Source organism: Clarias gariepinus, chromosome 13 (assembly GCF_024256425.1).
Source record: "Clarias gariepinus isolate MV-2021 ecotype Netherlands chromosome 13, CGAR_prim_01v2, whole genome shotgun sequence".
NCBI lineage: Eukaryota > Metazoa > Chordata > Actinopteri > Siluriformes > Clariidae > Clarias > Clarias gariepinus.
Window position 1 is genome coordinate 6,921,251 of NC_071112.1, and position 14,103 is coordinate 6,935,353.

Below are 14,103 nucleotides of genomic sequence, written 5' to 3' on the forward strand. Positions count from 1 at the left end.
ACCAAACATTTCAATTTCATTTCTGGTGCAGGTTCAACTTCAGGCAAATACCAAAGTACTACCAAAGTTAAATAAAATTCTGTCGAGCCAGTTTTGCATGATGCTGTGACAAAATCTTGCTGGACAGACATACATACACCTTTCTTTTATATTTATATAACATACAGTGGAACCTCGTTTCACAAATGCCCCAAGTATGAACAAATCAGTAACGATCCAAAAATTTGCCTAAAATTTTAACTCCTTCTCAGAACACAACATAGAAACTACCATCCCAAGCTGCTGCTATCAGCTGAACAAAGGCATAAATGTGTCGTCCAGCATCAGTTTTACTCAGTCCGTGGTCGCAGATTGTTCACATGACAAAAAGAACTTTGTGCAAAGTGAAGCGACATACAAGCCTTTGCAGAGACGTAGCATATGAATGAAACCGTGGCAAACAGAGTGCTACACCATATGAACAATAACACGTTGTCTCTTTTGTGCAGCGCAGAACAAACAAACATCTGTCTGGATAGCAAAAAAGCCGGGGCTAACTCACCTTGTGTGGCAAAAGATCAAAATTTCTCCAGCCATGATTATTTGACAGCAGACGTCTCAAGCCACTGAGGCCCATTGTCATGTCATCGTAACAGAGATGGCCATAATGCTCCTCTATGGTATCATAGAGGAGTCAACCTCCTGGTCCAACCTCATCATCACAGTCCGCCAAGCCAGTTGGAACAATCTGCCTGTGTAATGACTACTGGCACCTCAATCAGATCCCTGAATTTGATACCTAGCCAGTGCCTCAAGATGACCTCATAGAGAGCCTGGAGAAAGTCAATTTCATTCAAATGATGGACCTAGCAAATGGATATTGGATGAATAAATGCATTTAATAAGCTTTTGTAAGTGTAACAACAACCTGTCCAGGGACTGCGGGTGGAAATTAGCATTTTTGCTATAACCTGGCACATGACATCTCTTCTTATTTTAGACTAATGTTGTTTGTGCATTGTCCCTGATCAAATAAATAAAAATAAGCATTTGTAAAAGGTCCTAAAACTTTTGTCTAGATGTGTAGATTGGTGATTTGGGGGGAATATGAGGATATGGGTTTGAGGTCTGCTTTTGGTGGTTACTTGTTCCAAGCCTGGGTAAAAAATAAATTGGAGGGTTGTGTCTGAAAGGGCATTAGATATAAAACCTGTGCAAAGTTGTGTGTGGACTGGATAATCTGCTGTGGTGACGGCTTGACCACAAAGTGTATCTTTCTTTGGATTTGGCCAGAAGCATGCTACAGCTACAATATAATTGCTGTAATGTACTTAAAATACATTAAATATATACTGTACTTTTACTATATTGTAGCGTTTTTCACCGCTAAGCAGGCACTTGGAGAGACGACTGAGCTTCTTTGCTGCCCAATGAAAATGGCTGGGAGTAATTTATTTCTTTGCTGCACGTAAACACAAAACCACCACATCCAACCTCCATGAAACACACATCTAACACACACACACACACACACACACCCCTGGCCGAAGCCACTAACCGAAACACCTTTTCCCAACAGGGTGAACACAAAACAATCCCACCCGCAAAGCATGATGGTAGCTAATCAAAACCCCGCCCACGCCACACTGCCCCCACCCGAGCTGTGACCGTCCCCGGTCAACATGGCGACCTCAGTCTAGGATGCGTGCAGGTGGTCGGCGCTGGCGTTGTGAACGCCGGAGTCTTTTTGCGGAGGAAGAAATCCTCCTGAGGGAGGACCGGCCTCCACAGAGTTCGATGTTTTGCTGGCGTTGGGCTAACAGGGAGCAAGACGGTCCCGGTGGAGCACGACCACTCGCGACCGCCCCGTCAACCGCACCCGGAATTTCAGAGGCTGGGTCGAGGCCTAGCCGCGACGGGTAGCCGTGTCACCGGCTAAGTTCACCTACCCAAGCCACGGGAGATCGCTCGGCTCTTTCGCCGTGGTCTTCAGCCATGATGGGCTCGGCGGGCTCGGCTGGCTCAGCCTCGTGCAGCGCCTCAGAGAGGGAAGCCGGTGCCGCTAACCGGATGTGCTCGCGAAGCTGCAACAGCCGGATTCCCCATAGGAACGCACGACGAGCTAGCTCTTCCTGCTGGGCGTGCTCAAATTCCGGGTAGCCCCGTGCGCGAGAGATCTTAGGTCCATAGCAAACGACCCCAGTGGCTCCCTTATGGTCACCTGTGCCGAACCGGAAGTGGAGCGACTCCCGCAGCTTCGCCCAGTCCTTCCGCTCATCAGCCCGGAGGTCCTCCAACGCCCGGAGAGCGTCGCCTTCCAGCTAAGGGGGCCACCCGGACGGCGGTTTCCGCCGGGGACCAGCCCGCGAAGTCGGCGGCTAGCTTCACTTGGGCGAGGAACGCGTGGGGCTCGACGGCGCCGTTGTAGGCAGGCAGGCGCAGCTGCATGTCGCCTCGCCGGCTGGCGGGGCACGGAGCTGTATCCCCTCCGAAATCCAGTGCCGGAACTTGAAACGCGCCGCTCTGCTCCGGTCGCCGCTCTTTGCGCACACATCCAACCTCTATAAAACACACATCTAACACACACACACCCCCCTGGCAGAAGCCACTAACCCAAACACCTTTTCCCAACAGGGTGAACACAAAACAATCCCTCCTGCAAAGCATGATGGTAGCTAATCAAAACCCCGCCCACGCCACAATATATTAGTATTACTATTACTGTCAGATATGTTCATTAGTACATAAACAGCCATATATTTTAAATGTACTAAGTATACCTAAAGTTGTTCCACTTTAACATACAAAAGTATATTTAAAACACTTTTTTGTGCTTAAGTACAATTTAATTACAACTTAAAGGCAGTACAAAATTAGTTGTTTCAAGATAGCAAACTTCAAGTACACTAGTCATTAGTCTTTTAAGCATGTTTTGGCATGCTAAAATTTAATATACTTTTCATACTCTTTTTTACTTGGGTGAGCTCTTGTGCTCAATGTGCACCAAAGGAAGGGGTCTGATATTCTCCTCGGCTGGCAGCGCGTTTTGCTTAACTACTCTGCAGACAATACCTTGCTATAAAGACCACCAGAACATCAGGCGGGTAAGTAGATGATGTTTTGTATGCAAGACACATTGTATTTTGTCCCTCTGATGTCTCTTTCCCTTCCTTTTACCAACTGTCACTCTGACTTCCTTGCCTTCAGGTTTCTACCTGCAGCACACACTGCTCTCCTGCCTTACGCCACCACACACAACGACAGCCACTCCAAATCTGCATCACTTGCGGTTTTAATTTCGGTAAAAAAGCATCCCCTTTTCTGCACACCTTATGTTCTGACCTGTTCTGCCATCAGCTCTTACAGCTGTAATTCTTAAATGATTAATTCAATATTTTTGTTAAACTCTGAATTAAAGCTGAATTAAAATAAAATTTTAATTACATACTGATTGCTTTATTGTTGGTGTGTATTATTCCGTCGATCTAGGTCGTGATTTACGAAAGTCTCAGTGGTAGCATGAATATGAAAAAGCTTTAAGCAGTCATAAACCAGCAGAGAGGTAGACTCCTTAATAATACAAAAACAAAAACACAAACAGAGCAAACAGCGACAGATGGCGGGGCACACACACACACACACGCACACACACTGGCGCCATCTTGGTCATCCTTGGTCTGTTTATTGTTGTATATTGTTTTATTTTGATTTTTTTAATGATTATTGTCTGTTTTTATAGCTTTTTAGGTTTTTTTTTTTTGTGGCTTGTTTGGCCATAGGTGTAAAAATGGACTTCGGGTTATGTTTTTAGTTTTTCTAAATACCGTGGGTTTTTTTTGGTTCTGGTTTGTTATTGTTGTTCGAAGAAATATTCTTGTTAAAGCTTCCTGTTTGGTTTATTTATTTATGTATCATTGTAAGTCTGCCCTGAACCATAGCAATCAGCTGATAAACATGTTCAGAAATACCTGCAGATAGGTCAACAATGCATTAAATATTTTGACTTAGTTTTATGATCTAAATGTAATAAAAAGTGACATGGGTGTGAATTTATTTTGAAAAGATGACGACATAGCAGATTAATTAATAAAATTGGTAACTAGTGCATAACAGTTATGAAAATATACCTACATTTGCAAAGGGTGTAATCATAAAACATATGAAAAAGAAACAAAAGAAAAATGCCAAAAATCACAACTTTTACAGGCCCTATAATAGAGTTGTGTAGGATCGTCATAATTTGAACGAAATGATTTCGAAAAGAAAGCGAAACTCATTCTGAGAAATTTTCGCCACTTAGGAGCGATTTTCTTTTTTGAGATTCTTAGAAAAATAAGGGCCCAGATCTTACCCCAGACCTTAGTTTTTACTTGCAAAACCGGCTCTGCACATTTCCAGATAGTAAATCAAAGAAACTGATGCCATCTCAGGGTGTAGAACAGTCTACTGAGTATAAATACTGACCACAAGCAGCAGTGGCAACAGAATTGACAACAACATCAGCATGAGAGCTCATTCTTTAATTGCATAAATCTGGTAAGCAATGATAAAACTTTATGATTTTTTTGTATTAACATGACACAAGGATTGTTTCACCAAATAAAATAATAAATGCGTAAAGTGTTATTAAGCTATTCACAGGACAGATCATAAGATTATATATTTTTATTAACAGAAAGCCTTTGGCCAAATGCCTTTAAAGACATTCAGGATCATAATATGACTAGCACATTTTATGTCAGTGACACTCCGGGGCAGTGTAAGCTCTTATACTAGAAATTTAGTAATGTGGGTTATTTTAAGAGAAAGTAGACTATTTGTCATTTAAATTGCATTACAAAATTATTATTTAACTTAATTAAATAACTTTTTTAATTGAATTTAATAACAAAAAAGTGTAACACCAATAGTCTTATTAATAAAAAATGTGTTTCATGTGGCTTTGTAACTTGTACCGTGGCATTCAGCCATGCCTAGTTAGGTGTTTTACTAGCCCAGGTGAATGCAAGGAGGAAACAAAATGTTTTTTTGACTGTGGCTTAGATGCTCCCAGCAGAGCTTTGATAATGCTTTGCTTTTTACAGAACGTGCAAGCCAGAAATTCAGTCGGATGTATATTTGGGTTTTCTGTGCATATTCCTTGTGGAACAGCATTTTTAGATGGTTGCAGAATAATGTATGTTAATTACATATTAATAATTAATAATTAATTTAGACAAAAACAAAACATATCTAACTTTTTACAGTACTAGGGTTAGACATTGATCTTAATTGTAGTGCAGTTATTGTTAATCATCAGTTCATGTCTAACAAAATAACAAATAAAACCAATGTGCTAGAACTACTCTTTTAGACAATCTGCTGTACTAGTGTCTATAAAATCTATTTGGATGCTGGTTCATTTAGTTATTTATTGGTATATGAGTAGGCATGAAAGATGCTCCTTTAGTTTCTCTCCTGCGGGTTTAAGAAGGCCATAGCATTAAAATGCAAAGCATTTTAAGCCCTCAGAATGTATGCTGTCGTGTCTGGCACCAGAGCATTAGAGATAAATCCTTTGGATGCTGTGGGTTGTGGGATCCACGTATCAGACTAGTTTCTCTAGCACATTCCATAAATGCCACTGGGCCTGTATTGACTAAGCATCTCATTGTAAGAAATCGCTCCTTAGTGGCCAAAGATTTTCAGAGTGATGCCATTTTGGTCCTACTTTTAGGAGTAGGAATAAGAGCAATTAATCAACATTCTTAAAATAGGAGATTACTCCCATCTCCACCAAAATGTAAGAGAACTCTGGATGTGTCCTAACTGGTGAGGAGTAGCAAGCTCATTCAGAGCTCATAAAAGACATGTTTAGACAAAAATGGAATACTTTTTTTTTTTTTTAAACACATTGTGTGTTATACTGTAACTGGTTGATTAATGAACATTTTATATGCTGTCTGAAACTGTAAATTTTTTTAAAGATAGCGAAGATGCAGCTTTGAAACAGTTACATAGCCGACAGTGTCGGAAATATTAAATCAAGCTTCGCTCTTAAAGCACCACAGATCATACATTTACCCACCATGCAGTGTGAAATCAACTGCAGTCAAGGAGTTCTCGGCATCATTCATCATGTGGCACGGCACACACATTAAAGTAACTGTATTTATATATACAGTGGAACCTCGGATTACGAGCATAATTCGTTCCGGAAACGGGCTCATATTCCAAAACACTCGTAAACCAAATCTAATTTTCCCATAGGAAAAAATTTAATCTTAAATTATTCGTTCTACAGCCCAAATGTAAATGTAATTAATACAAAATATAAAGTAAAAATAAAACAAATTAACCTGTACTTTACCTTAAAAAATGTATAAATAAATCCCGACAGATAAGTGTTTTCGTTTGTGTACGCAGGGTGTGTGTGTGTAATGTGCACACACACATTAACGGATAGACCCTTTTTAAAACCGTTTAAAAATTAGCAAGGGACATTCCTAGTCACACTCATGTGAGCGCATACTAACAGGATCACTGCTCTAAAGTAAAACAACAACAACAAAAAACTAATTAAACAGCTTCTCACCTTTGAAAACAATCGCGACAGAGAGGAGTTTGTGTGTTTGTTTGGCAACCTGAGAGAAGGGGGGGCGGAAGGGGGGGCTCGCTCGCGTTTACGGCCGCCTTCTCTCAGGTTGCCAAACAAACACACAAACTCTCTGCCTTACACAGTCAGACACACACACACACACACACGCGCACACTCCAGCAGTGCACTTCATACAAGACCCAGCAGGGGAGACGATAGGTCTCGGCTTTACAGCTCCCCTCCTCTCAGGTTGCCAAACAAACACACAAACTCTTCTCTGTCGCAACTGTTTTCAAAGGTGAGGAGCTGTTTAATTTGTTTTTTGTTGTTGTTTTACTTTACAGTAGTGATCCCGTTAGTATGCGCTCACGCGAGTGTGACTAGCGATGTTCCTTGCAAATTTTTTTACGATTTTAAAAATGGTCTCTCCGTTAATGTGTGTGTGTGTGTTTTCACCCAGCAGGAGAGATGATTACCTACAATTCCGCTGCAAGAGAGAGAAAAACCGTTGGCTGACTTGTGATGACGTGACGCTCGGTGTCAAAACAAGAAGCGCATGTGTGAAACATGATACTCGGTGCTCGTAAACTAAGACAATGCTCGTTTTTCGAGGAAAAAAAATTATTAAAAATTTAAAATTTTGGATCAATTTCTAAATCAAATCTGGTGTAAATAGGGATGACAAAATAGTAAAAAAAAAAAAAAAAGGTAAATCCTAAACATTTAACCACGTATTCTTTAAATATTACACAAAAAATTTGGTTGGATTAATAGACTTAATTGTGTTTTTTCATTTTTTCCTCAAAAGGTATTTTGAAAATTTGTATGGGCAGCTACAAAAAGCAACTTAATGCTGGAGAAAAATGGATTCCAAGCGATATGTCACTAAGGGTAGGAACTATCTGTTAGCATTCTTGACAATATCATACATTACTTCAGATATTCATGCATTGTATTGATATTAATGTATCTCACATCACTTGATTTTACTACTAATAAACTGCAAAACTGTTGAGTCGTTAATTTAAAATGTCTTCATATTATTCATAGCAAAGGACATTGGATCAGGATCAAGATCGACACAGAGGGACTCAAGCCAACTTACAGGTGAGTTTCAGTTATCAACACCCTTAGTCATCATGATACTTGTGAGTTTTTCCTAACAAGTCTTTCCATACTTGCTATCAGACCCTTTAATCTGATTCACAATGCAAGTTTACTCCACTGATGCTGCCCCACAAAGCCAAAAAGTACACTTCTACCTAATTGTCGGGACTTACAGTCAAAACTTGGATTGTGAGTAACTTGGTCTGTGAGTGTTTTGCAAGCCAAGCAAAATGTTTGAATTAATTTTAACTTGATTAACAAACGAGGTCTTTCAATGAGAGCAGTATGTGCTTTACGTGCAGTATGCCTAGTCTGCAGAGTGTCACATGATCAGAGTTGGGAAGTAATGAGTTACATTTACTCCATTATATTTACATAAGTGAAGTTTTTGAAAAAATGTACTTCTATAGGTAGTTTTACTGCACCATATTTTTTACTTTTACTTGAGTAGATTTGCGAAGAAGTAAAGCTACTCTTACTCCGCTACATTCGGCTACACTCGACTCGTTACTTTTCTTACCATTTATTCTACACATTTGATATTTATTTTTGCCAGAGAAATGCAGCCGGTGGATCTACCATGTGACTGGGGATCGTTTGATAACTTTAAGGCATCTATTGTATTGTAATGCATGGAGAGGCTGTGAATTTGGACGCTAAGTCAGCTGAGTAGTTCGCTGTCGAGTTCCAGAAGCTCGTGGTTTCCACAGCAAGTTTTTAACTGTGATGAGACAGGGATTTTTGGGAATTATGCCAAAGAGGACCTACATTACAGCAGAAAAGAATGCAATGCCCGGTCACAAGACCATCTTATCCTCATGCTTGCTCATGAACAGGAGCCGCTAATTGTCGATAAAATTATGTCCTTGGGGAAGACCATGGGACTGGAGGTAAATGAAGATGACATTGATTCAGGAACTGACCACCAATGAACTGATGGATCTGCATCATAAGCAACAGGTTATGGAGGAGAGCTCATCTAAGGAGAAGAAGAAAAAGACAGAGCGAGAAAAGTGTGAGAAACTGTGCAAAGTTTTGTAGTAAAGCACCACCCAAATCTGTAACAGTGCAAGAAATTATTCTGTTAAATGACAATAAAATGTCAAATTTCCATGAGATTCTCAAAAGGAGGCCAAAGCAAGTGGCATTGGATAGGTTCTTTGTTAAAGATTCTAGTAAGCCAACAGACAGCAGTGATTAGCGAGTAATGATGGTGAACATTTTCCTCTCTTCTCTAATACACCAGTCACAATTCTTTTCAAAGACAAAATGCAGGTTACTTTGTTTTATTTTTACTTTATATTTTATATTAATCATTTTATAATAAATATATTTTGGTTGAAGTACAAATCATCTGAGTTTCCATTATTTCTTATGATGAAATTCTCTTTGATATATGAGTGCTCTACAAGCACGTTTCCAGAAGGAATTATGTTCGCAATCCAAGGTTTTACTGTATTTAACCCTGCTTCCTTTTCTTAAACTGAGTTCAAGCAAAGAATAAAGACCTAGTTTTCACAAATTACTTTACCAATCAGGTGGGAAAATCATATACCCTTTCTGAGTACAATTGAATGCAAATATTTTAATGCACAAAATATGATTTCCACTTATATAATTAGTATTCAAAGATTTTTTTTTTTTCAGATGTACTTCTTTCATTTTTGAAAACACTGGGACTTGAAACGTACTACCCAAACAAGCTGACTCTGAGGTCTTTACTAGAAATCTACAGTGCCACTCTGGCTGGTGAAGAGATTGACTCACTGCAAGCAATACCATGGGCCTTTCTAAGAAAGTTACTGATGGTTAATTCGAAATCAAGATCTTTGTTATCTGCACTTTGTGAAAATGATGAGGGAGATGACTTGTTTAGTGAAGAAGACAGTGATTGTAGCCTTAACCTTCTGGATCTTCACACTGCCCTCTTTTTATGTTCAGATAGTTGTCTTCAGCAAGAAATAGCCCTAAAATTGTCAATGTGCCAGTTTGCAGTACCATTTGTGTTACCTCAAGGAGTACATAATCAGTGCACTCTTATGTTATGGGCACTTCGAGGTATCATGAAAGAATGGCGTCCACATTCAATGTCAGAATCTAAAGGCTTTCTTGAGGACAGTGTTGTTAATGCAGACATTCCCTTGATATCATTTGTGAGGTTAAATAACTGCAGCTTGTCCAAGTCCCAGGTTTTAAACCAAGTGCTCAACAATTCAGAGCAGCATCATGACTTCTTTTCTCATCGTGAAATGATCGGAGGATCTGCTCCCAAGGTCATTGCTAACGGCCTGATTGAAATATGCTGGAGTCTTCCATCTGGGAATAATAGCATTGATGTCTTTCCTGAAGCAGTGGCAATTGCTAATTTAAGAGGAGGAGTGTCCACTTCTGAATCCCAATTCAGTTTCCTTACTCAGGTGTCAACAGCTGTCTTTGTGTTTCTGGACAGTGTTGAAGAAGAGGAGCAAAAGCTATTTGCCTCTATACAAGGAATTAAGTCCAAGTTATTTCTTGTGGTCAACCCTCAAAGAAATATTAATCAGAATGTGAAGTCATCAATTGAAGCAGCAATTGTAACTCTGAAACTAGAAAGAGACCACATCATTAAGAAAAGCCAAAAAGTGAATTTGGCTACTTTTGCAAAAACTATCAATTCTGCCATTAAGAGTGTTATACTGAATAAAAGTCATGAATCATGTAGTATCAATTCCATGAAGGACATTGCTCAGGTTGTAGGTCTAGCTGTTGATGAAATTCAGAGAAAAGCCTGTGTAGCGGCAGAAGCAGCTGCAGAACAAGTTGTAAAAACTATTGGAGTTCGTCAAATCACAGACTATAAAAAGACACAGTTGCCACTACAAGGTGAAAATTGGAAAAAACTGGCAAAAATAGAGAAAGAGCAATGTAGGTTAAGAAATTCAGGAAAATGGAGCTTGGAGGAGTATAAAGTTCAACTTGAAAAAGAAAAAGATAAAATCTGGAACAAACAAAGCCAGTACAGAATGACAAAAACAATGGAGCTTTACATAGATTCTTTGTTGAGTGTTGATGACACTGAGCGGGCTTTCTTCCTGAAATGGCTGGGACTAAAGATGGACATGCGATCACGCAAAAACATGTCAAGCCTTCGCCGCAGATACAAGGAATTTGAACAAAAGAAAGACAAAGATGGTATAGCTCGATTAGACCAGGACCTTCTTGATTGCTCACTTGGCATAGAGCACTACATGAGAGAAATGGGACAAATATATGAGTCTGTTTCATTGTGTTCAAACAAAACATTTGATAAAATTAACAGTCTCCCTAATTTGGCTGCTAAAATGCTTCTATCTGGGTTTCCACTTGAACTACTAGATGGAGATGCATCAAATATCCCAGAGAAATGGGTGAGCGATGTTCTCATGGAACTTCACAGGATGGTTGGCCAGAAGACCCGTTTGCTGGTTGTGACCGTGTTAGGGGTCCAGAGTACTGGTAAATCAACACTGCTCAACACTATGTTTGGAGTTCAGTTTGCAGTGGGCAGTGGACGATGCACACGTGGAGCATTCATGATTTTCCTTCCAGTGGGCAACGACTTGAAGGAGGAGTTACTCTGTGACTTTGTCCTTCTGATTGATACAGAGGGTTTGAAATCACCAGCACTGGCACAACTGGAAGACAGTTATGAGCATGACAATGAATTGGCCACATTTGTCATTGGTCTTAGTGATGTAACCATCATCAACATAGCAATGGAGAATTCCACAGAGATGAAGGATGTCTTGCAAATAGCAGTTCATGCATTTCTGCGGATGAAGGAAATTGGTAAAAAAACTGTTTGTCATTTTGTCCACCAAAATGTTGCTAGTGTATCTGCATATAACAAAAACCTGACTGAGCGAAAACAACTCCTCGACCAACTAAATGAGATGACGGTAATTGCAGCTGAGATGGAAAAGAAGCCAAAAATAAAACAATTCACTGATGTTTTGGATTATGATGTGAAAAAGAATAACTGGTATATCCCAGGCCTATGGCATGGCACACCACCCATGGCACCAGTTAATACAGGCTACAGTGTGGCTGTACTTGAGTTTAAGAAAACCTTATTGGGAATCCTTAAAACACGAAAAGATGAACAACCCTCTCAGATTCCAGAGTTCCTGCAATGGATGAGTAGCTTGTGGAGCGCCGTGAAGTTTGAGAACTTCATCTTTAGTTTCAGAAACTGTCTGGTGGCTCATGCCTATGACAACCTTTGCAAAGAATATACAGGATGGGAGTGGTCTTTTAGGAGACATATTCAATATTGGCTTACATCTGAAATAGTTCAAATATCTAACATTGAAAAAGGTGGCAGTAATGAGGTTCTTGAGCCACTTAAACAGAAAGCACACATAGAGATTGCCTCTCAGAAAAAGATTATTGAGGAAAAGCTAAATAACTACTACAAAAAGAAAGACAGAAATGTATACTTCGTTGAAAAGTACAAAGTTGATTTTGCTAGCAACATCAAAAATCTAGAGAACGAAATGAAAGATGAAGTGAAAAAAAGATTAGAAATTGCTTTTCAGATGAAAATTAATCGGAAAAAATGTGAGGAGATTCATACAAAGCAAACATCAATGATTGAACGGCAAGTCCTTCAACTCCTGCGAAATTACAAACATCGTACGGATGAAGTGTCTGACAAGGAACTCACTGCTGATTTCGAAAGCATGTGGAAAAGAGAAGTTGTAAAGAACAGTAGTGTAGAAGAAAAGGATGTTCCTGCTGATGTTTTGAAGCAACTGCGAGCAAGTTTAGCCAACCGTAATGTCATGGAGGATTTGCAGAAAGTTCGAGATCTGACACAGTATGGCCGAGAAAAATTCCAGGTCAAAGACAAACATATTAAATGGGAAAAGAAAATACAAAGTTTCTTTACACAACGTAGCGCAATGAGAGATCTAGAGCTTGTTGCAAATAACATAACTGTATACTGTACTAAAATGATTCAACAATTTGCACAAGAAAAAACTGACTACCAAAATATCTTTACAAAAGACGTGCTGGAGGAAATTGATGAACAGCTACAAAAAGAAGGTTCAAAAATCAATACAAAATTTGATCTGGATCTTAAATTGCACATTTGTGGCATTGCCTCCCGAAAATTCCTTGAGATGCACAGGAAATTCCTTAGTGACCAAGATCCCTTGAAACATGTTGAGAAACTGAAGATGAAGTATCTATCTGATTTCATTGACTTGTACAGAGAGAAGGACCAGTGCCAAAGAAAAGCACAAGACTTCACTCAGCTCTGTCTCAAGCCAGCAGTCACTGACTACATCAACCAGTCTATTGGACCGGACATTGTTGATGCTGTTCTGCTAAATAACCCGACTGCGTATAGTTCTCGAGTGCTGTTTCAGTATACAATTCTGAAAGAGCTACTGGAAAAATCTAATTTCAATGATTTTGAAAAGTATATTTTGCAATACAATGTTTATGTTAAAGATTGGATATACAATCATATTGTTCAATGCCTTTCCAAAGACACATCTCTGCAAAGTTTAAAAATGAAGAAGCTGGAGATCATAATGAATACAGTCATGAAAGCAGTGGAAGACTCTCAGGTTGACAATGGCTCTCCTTTGCCCAACAATGCAGCGGGTACAAAAAGGTTAATCCAGAACTTTTGCCAATTTATGAGTCTTGTCATTCCAATATCCATGAACACAGTGGAAGGGATCCTCTTTCAGAATACCAGCTGTTGTGCTTCCTTCACCAAAAGCCTATATGAATGTATAAATAACATGAAAAAACAGCTCACAGAAGAGATTTTCATGTCAACTGATATCAAAGAGACACTGAGCAATGTGTATGTGAAGCCTCAAAAGGAGCTCTTTAAACGGATCTTCGGATGTGGGAAAAAGTGTCCCTTTTGCAAAACACCATGTGAGGCAGGAGGAAAGAGTCATACAGTACACCATGCAGGTCTACATAGGCCAAAGGGCCTTGGTGGTTTTGTATATTCTGGAAATAATACTCTCTGTGAAGAGATTTGTACATCTAGTGTACATTCGAAAGGAACATTTCGAAGCTATGAAACAAATTTTCAACCTCACCCCTTCACTGATTACAAGAACTACTACCCAGACTGGGAGATTGCACCTGACAATTCTGCAAGAGCCTCAGATTACTGGAAGTATGTGCTGGTGACATTTAATGCTAAATTTGCTGAAAGGTTTGAAGCAGAACCAGCTGTGTATCCAGATGAATGGAACAAAATCACTAAAGCACAGGCTCTAATTAGTCTGAAGGAAAACTTCAATATTAGTTAAGTAAATAAATAAATAAATAAAAATAATTACACCCCCCCAAAAAAAAATTATAGCAAAAATGGGATTTGTGAAAAGTAAATCTAAATAATACAAGTAAAAAAAAGGTAGTTTTGTCAATCTACACTATAGTTTTTA

The 14,103-nt window shown here is 39.4% G+C and overlaps 1 protein-coding gene across 1 annotated transcript; it reads left to right on the forward strand.

Moving 5' to 3' along the window:
• Positions 1-4,438: 4,438 nt before the first annotated feature.
• On the forward strand, positions 4,439-10,072 carry LOC128535818 (up-regulator of cell proliferation-like). Its single transcript, XM_053509882.1, has 5 exons — positions 4,439-4,515; positions 7,365-7,447; positions 7,607-7,663; positions 9,311-9,879; positions 9,969-10,072. The coding sequence occupies exons 2-5, from the start codon at positions 7,420-7,422 to the stop codon at positions 9,987-9,989; spliced, it is 675 nt and encodes a 224-aa protein (XP_053365857.1). The 5' UTR covers positions 4,439-4,515; positions 7,365-7,419; the 3' UTR covers positions 9,990-10,072.
• Positions 10,073-14,103: the final 4,031 nt, after the last annotated feature.

Coding starts and splice junctions, on each gene's coding strand:
- LOC128535818 (XM_053509882.1), top strand. CDS start 7,420: ATGGATTCCAAGCGATATGTCACTAAGG. Junction 7,448..7,606: donor CAAGCGATATGTCACTAAGG/GTAGGAACTATC, acceptor TATTATTCATAG/CAAAGGACATTGGATCAGGA. Junction 9,880..9,968: donor ACCAAGTGCTCAACAATTCA/GAGCAGCATCAT, acceptor TGAAATATGCTG/GAGTCTTCCATCTGGGAATA.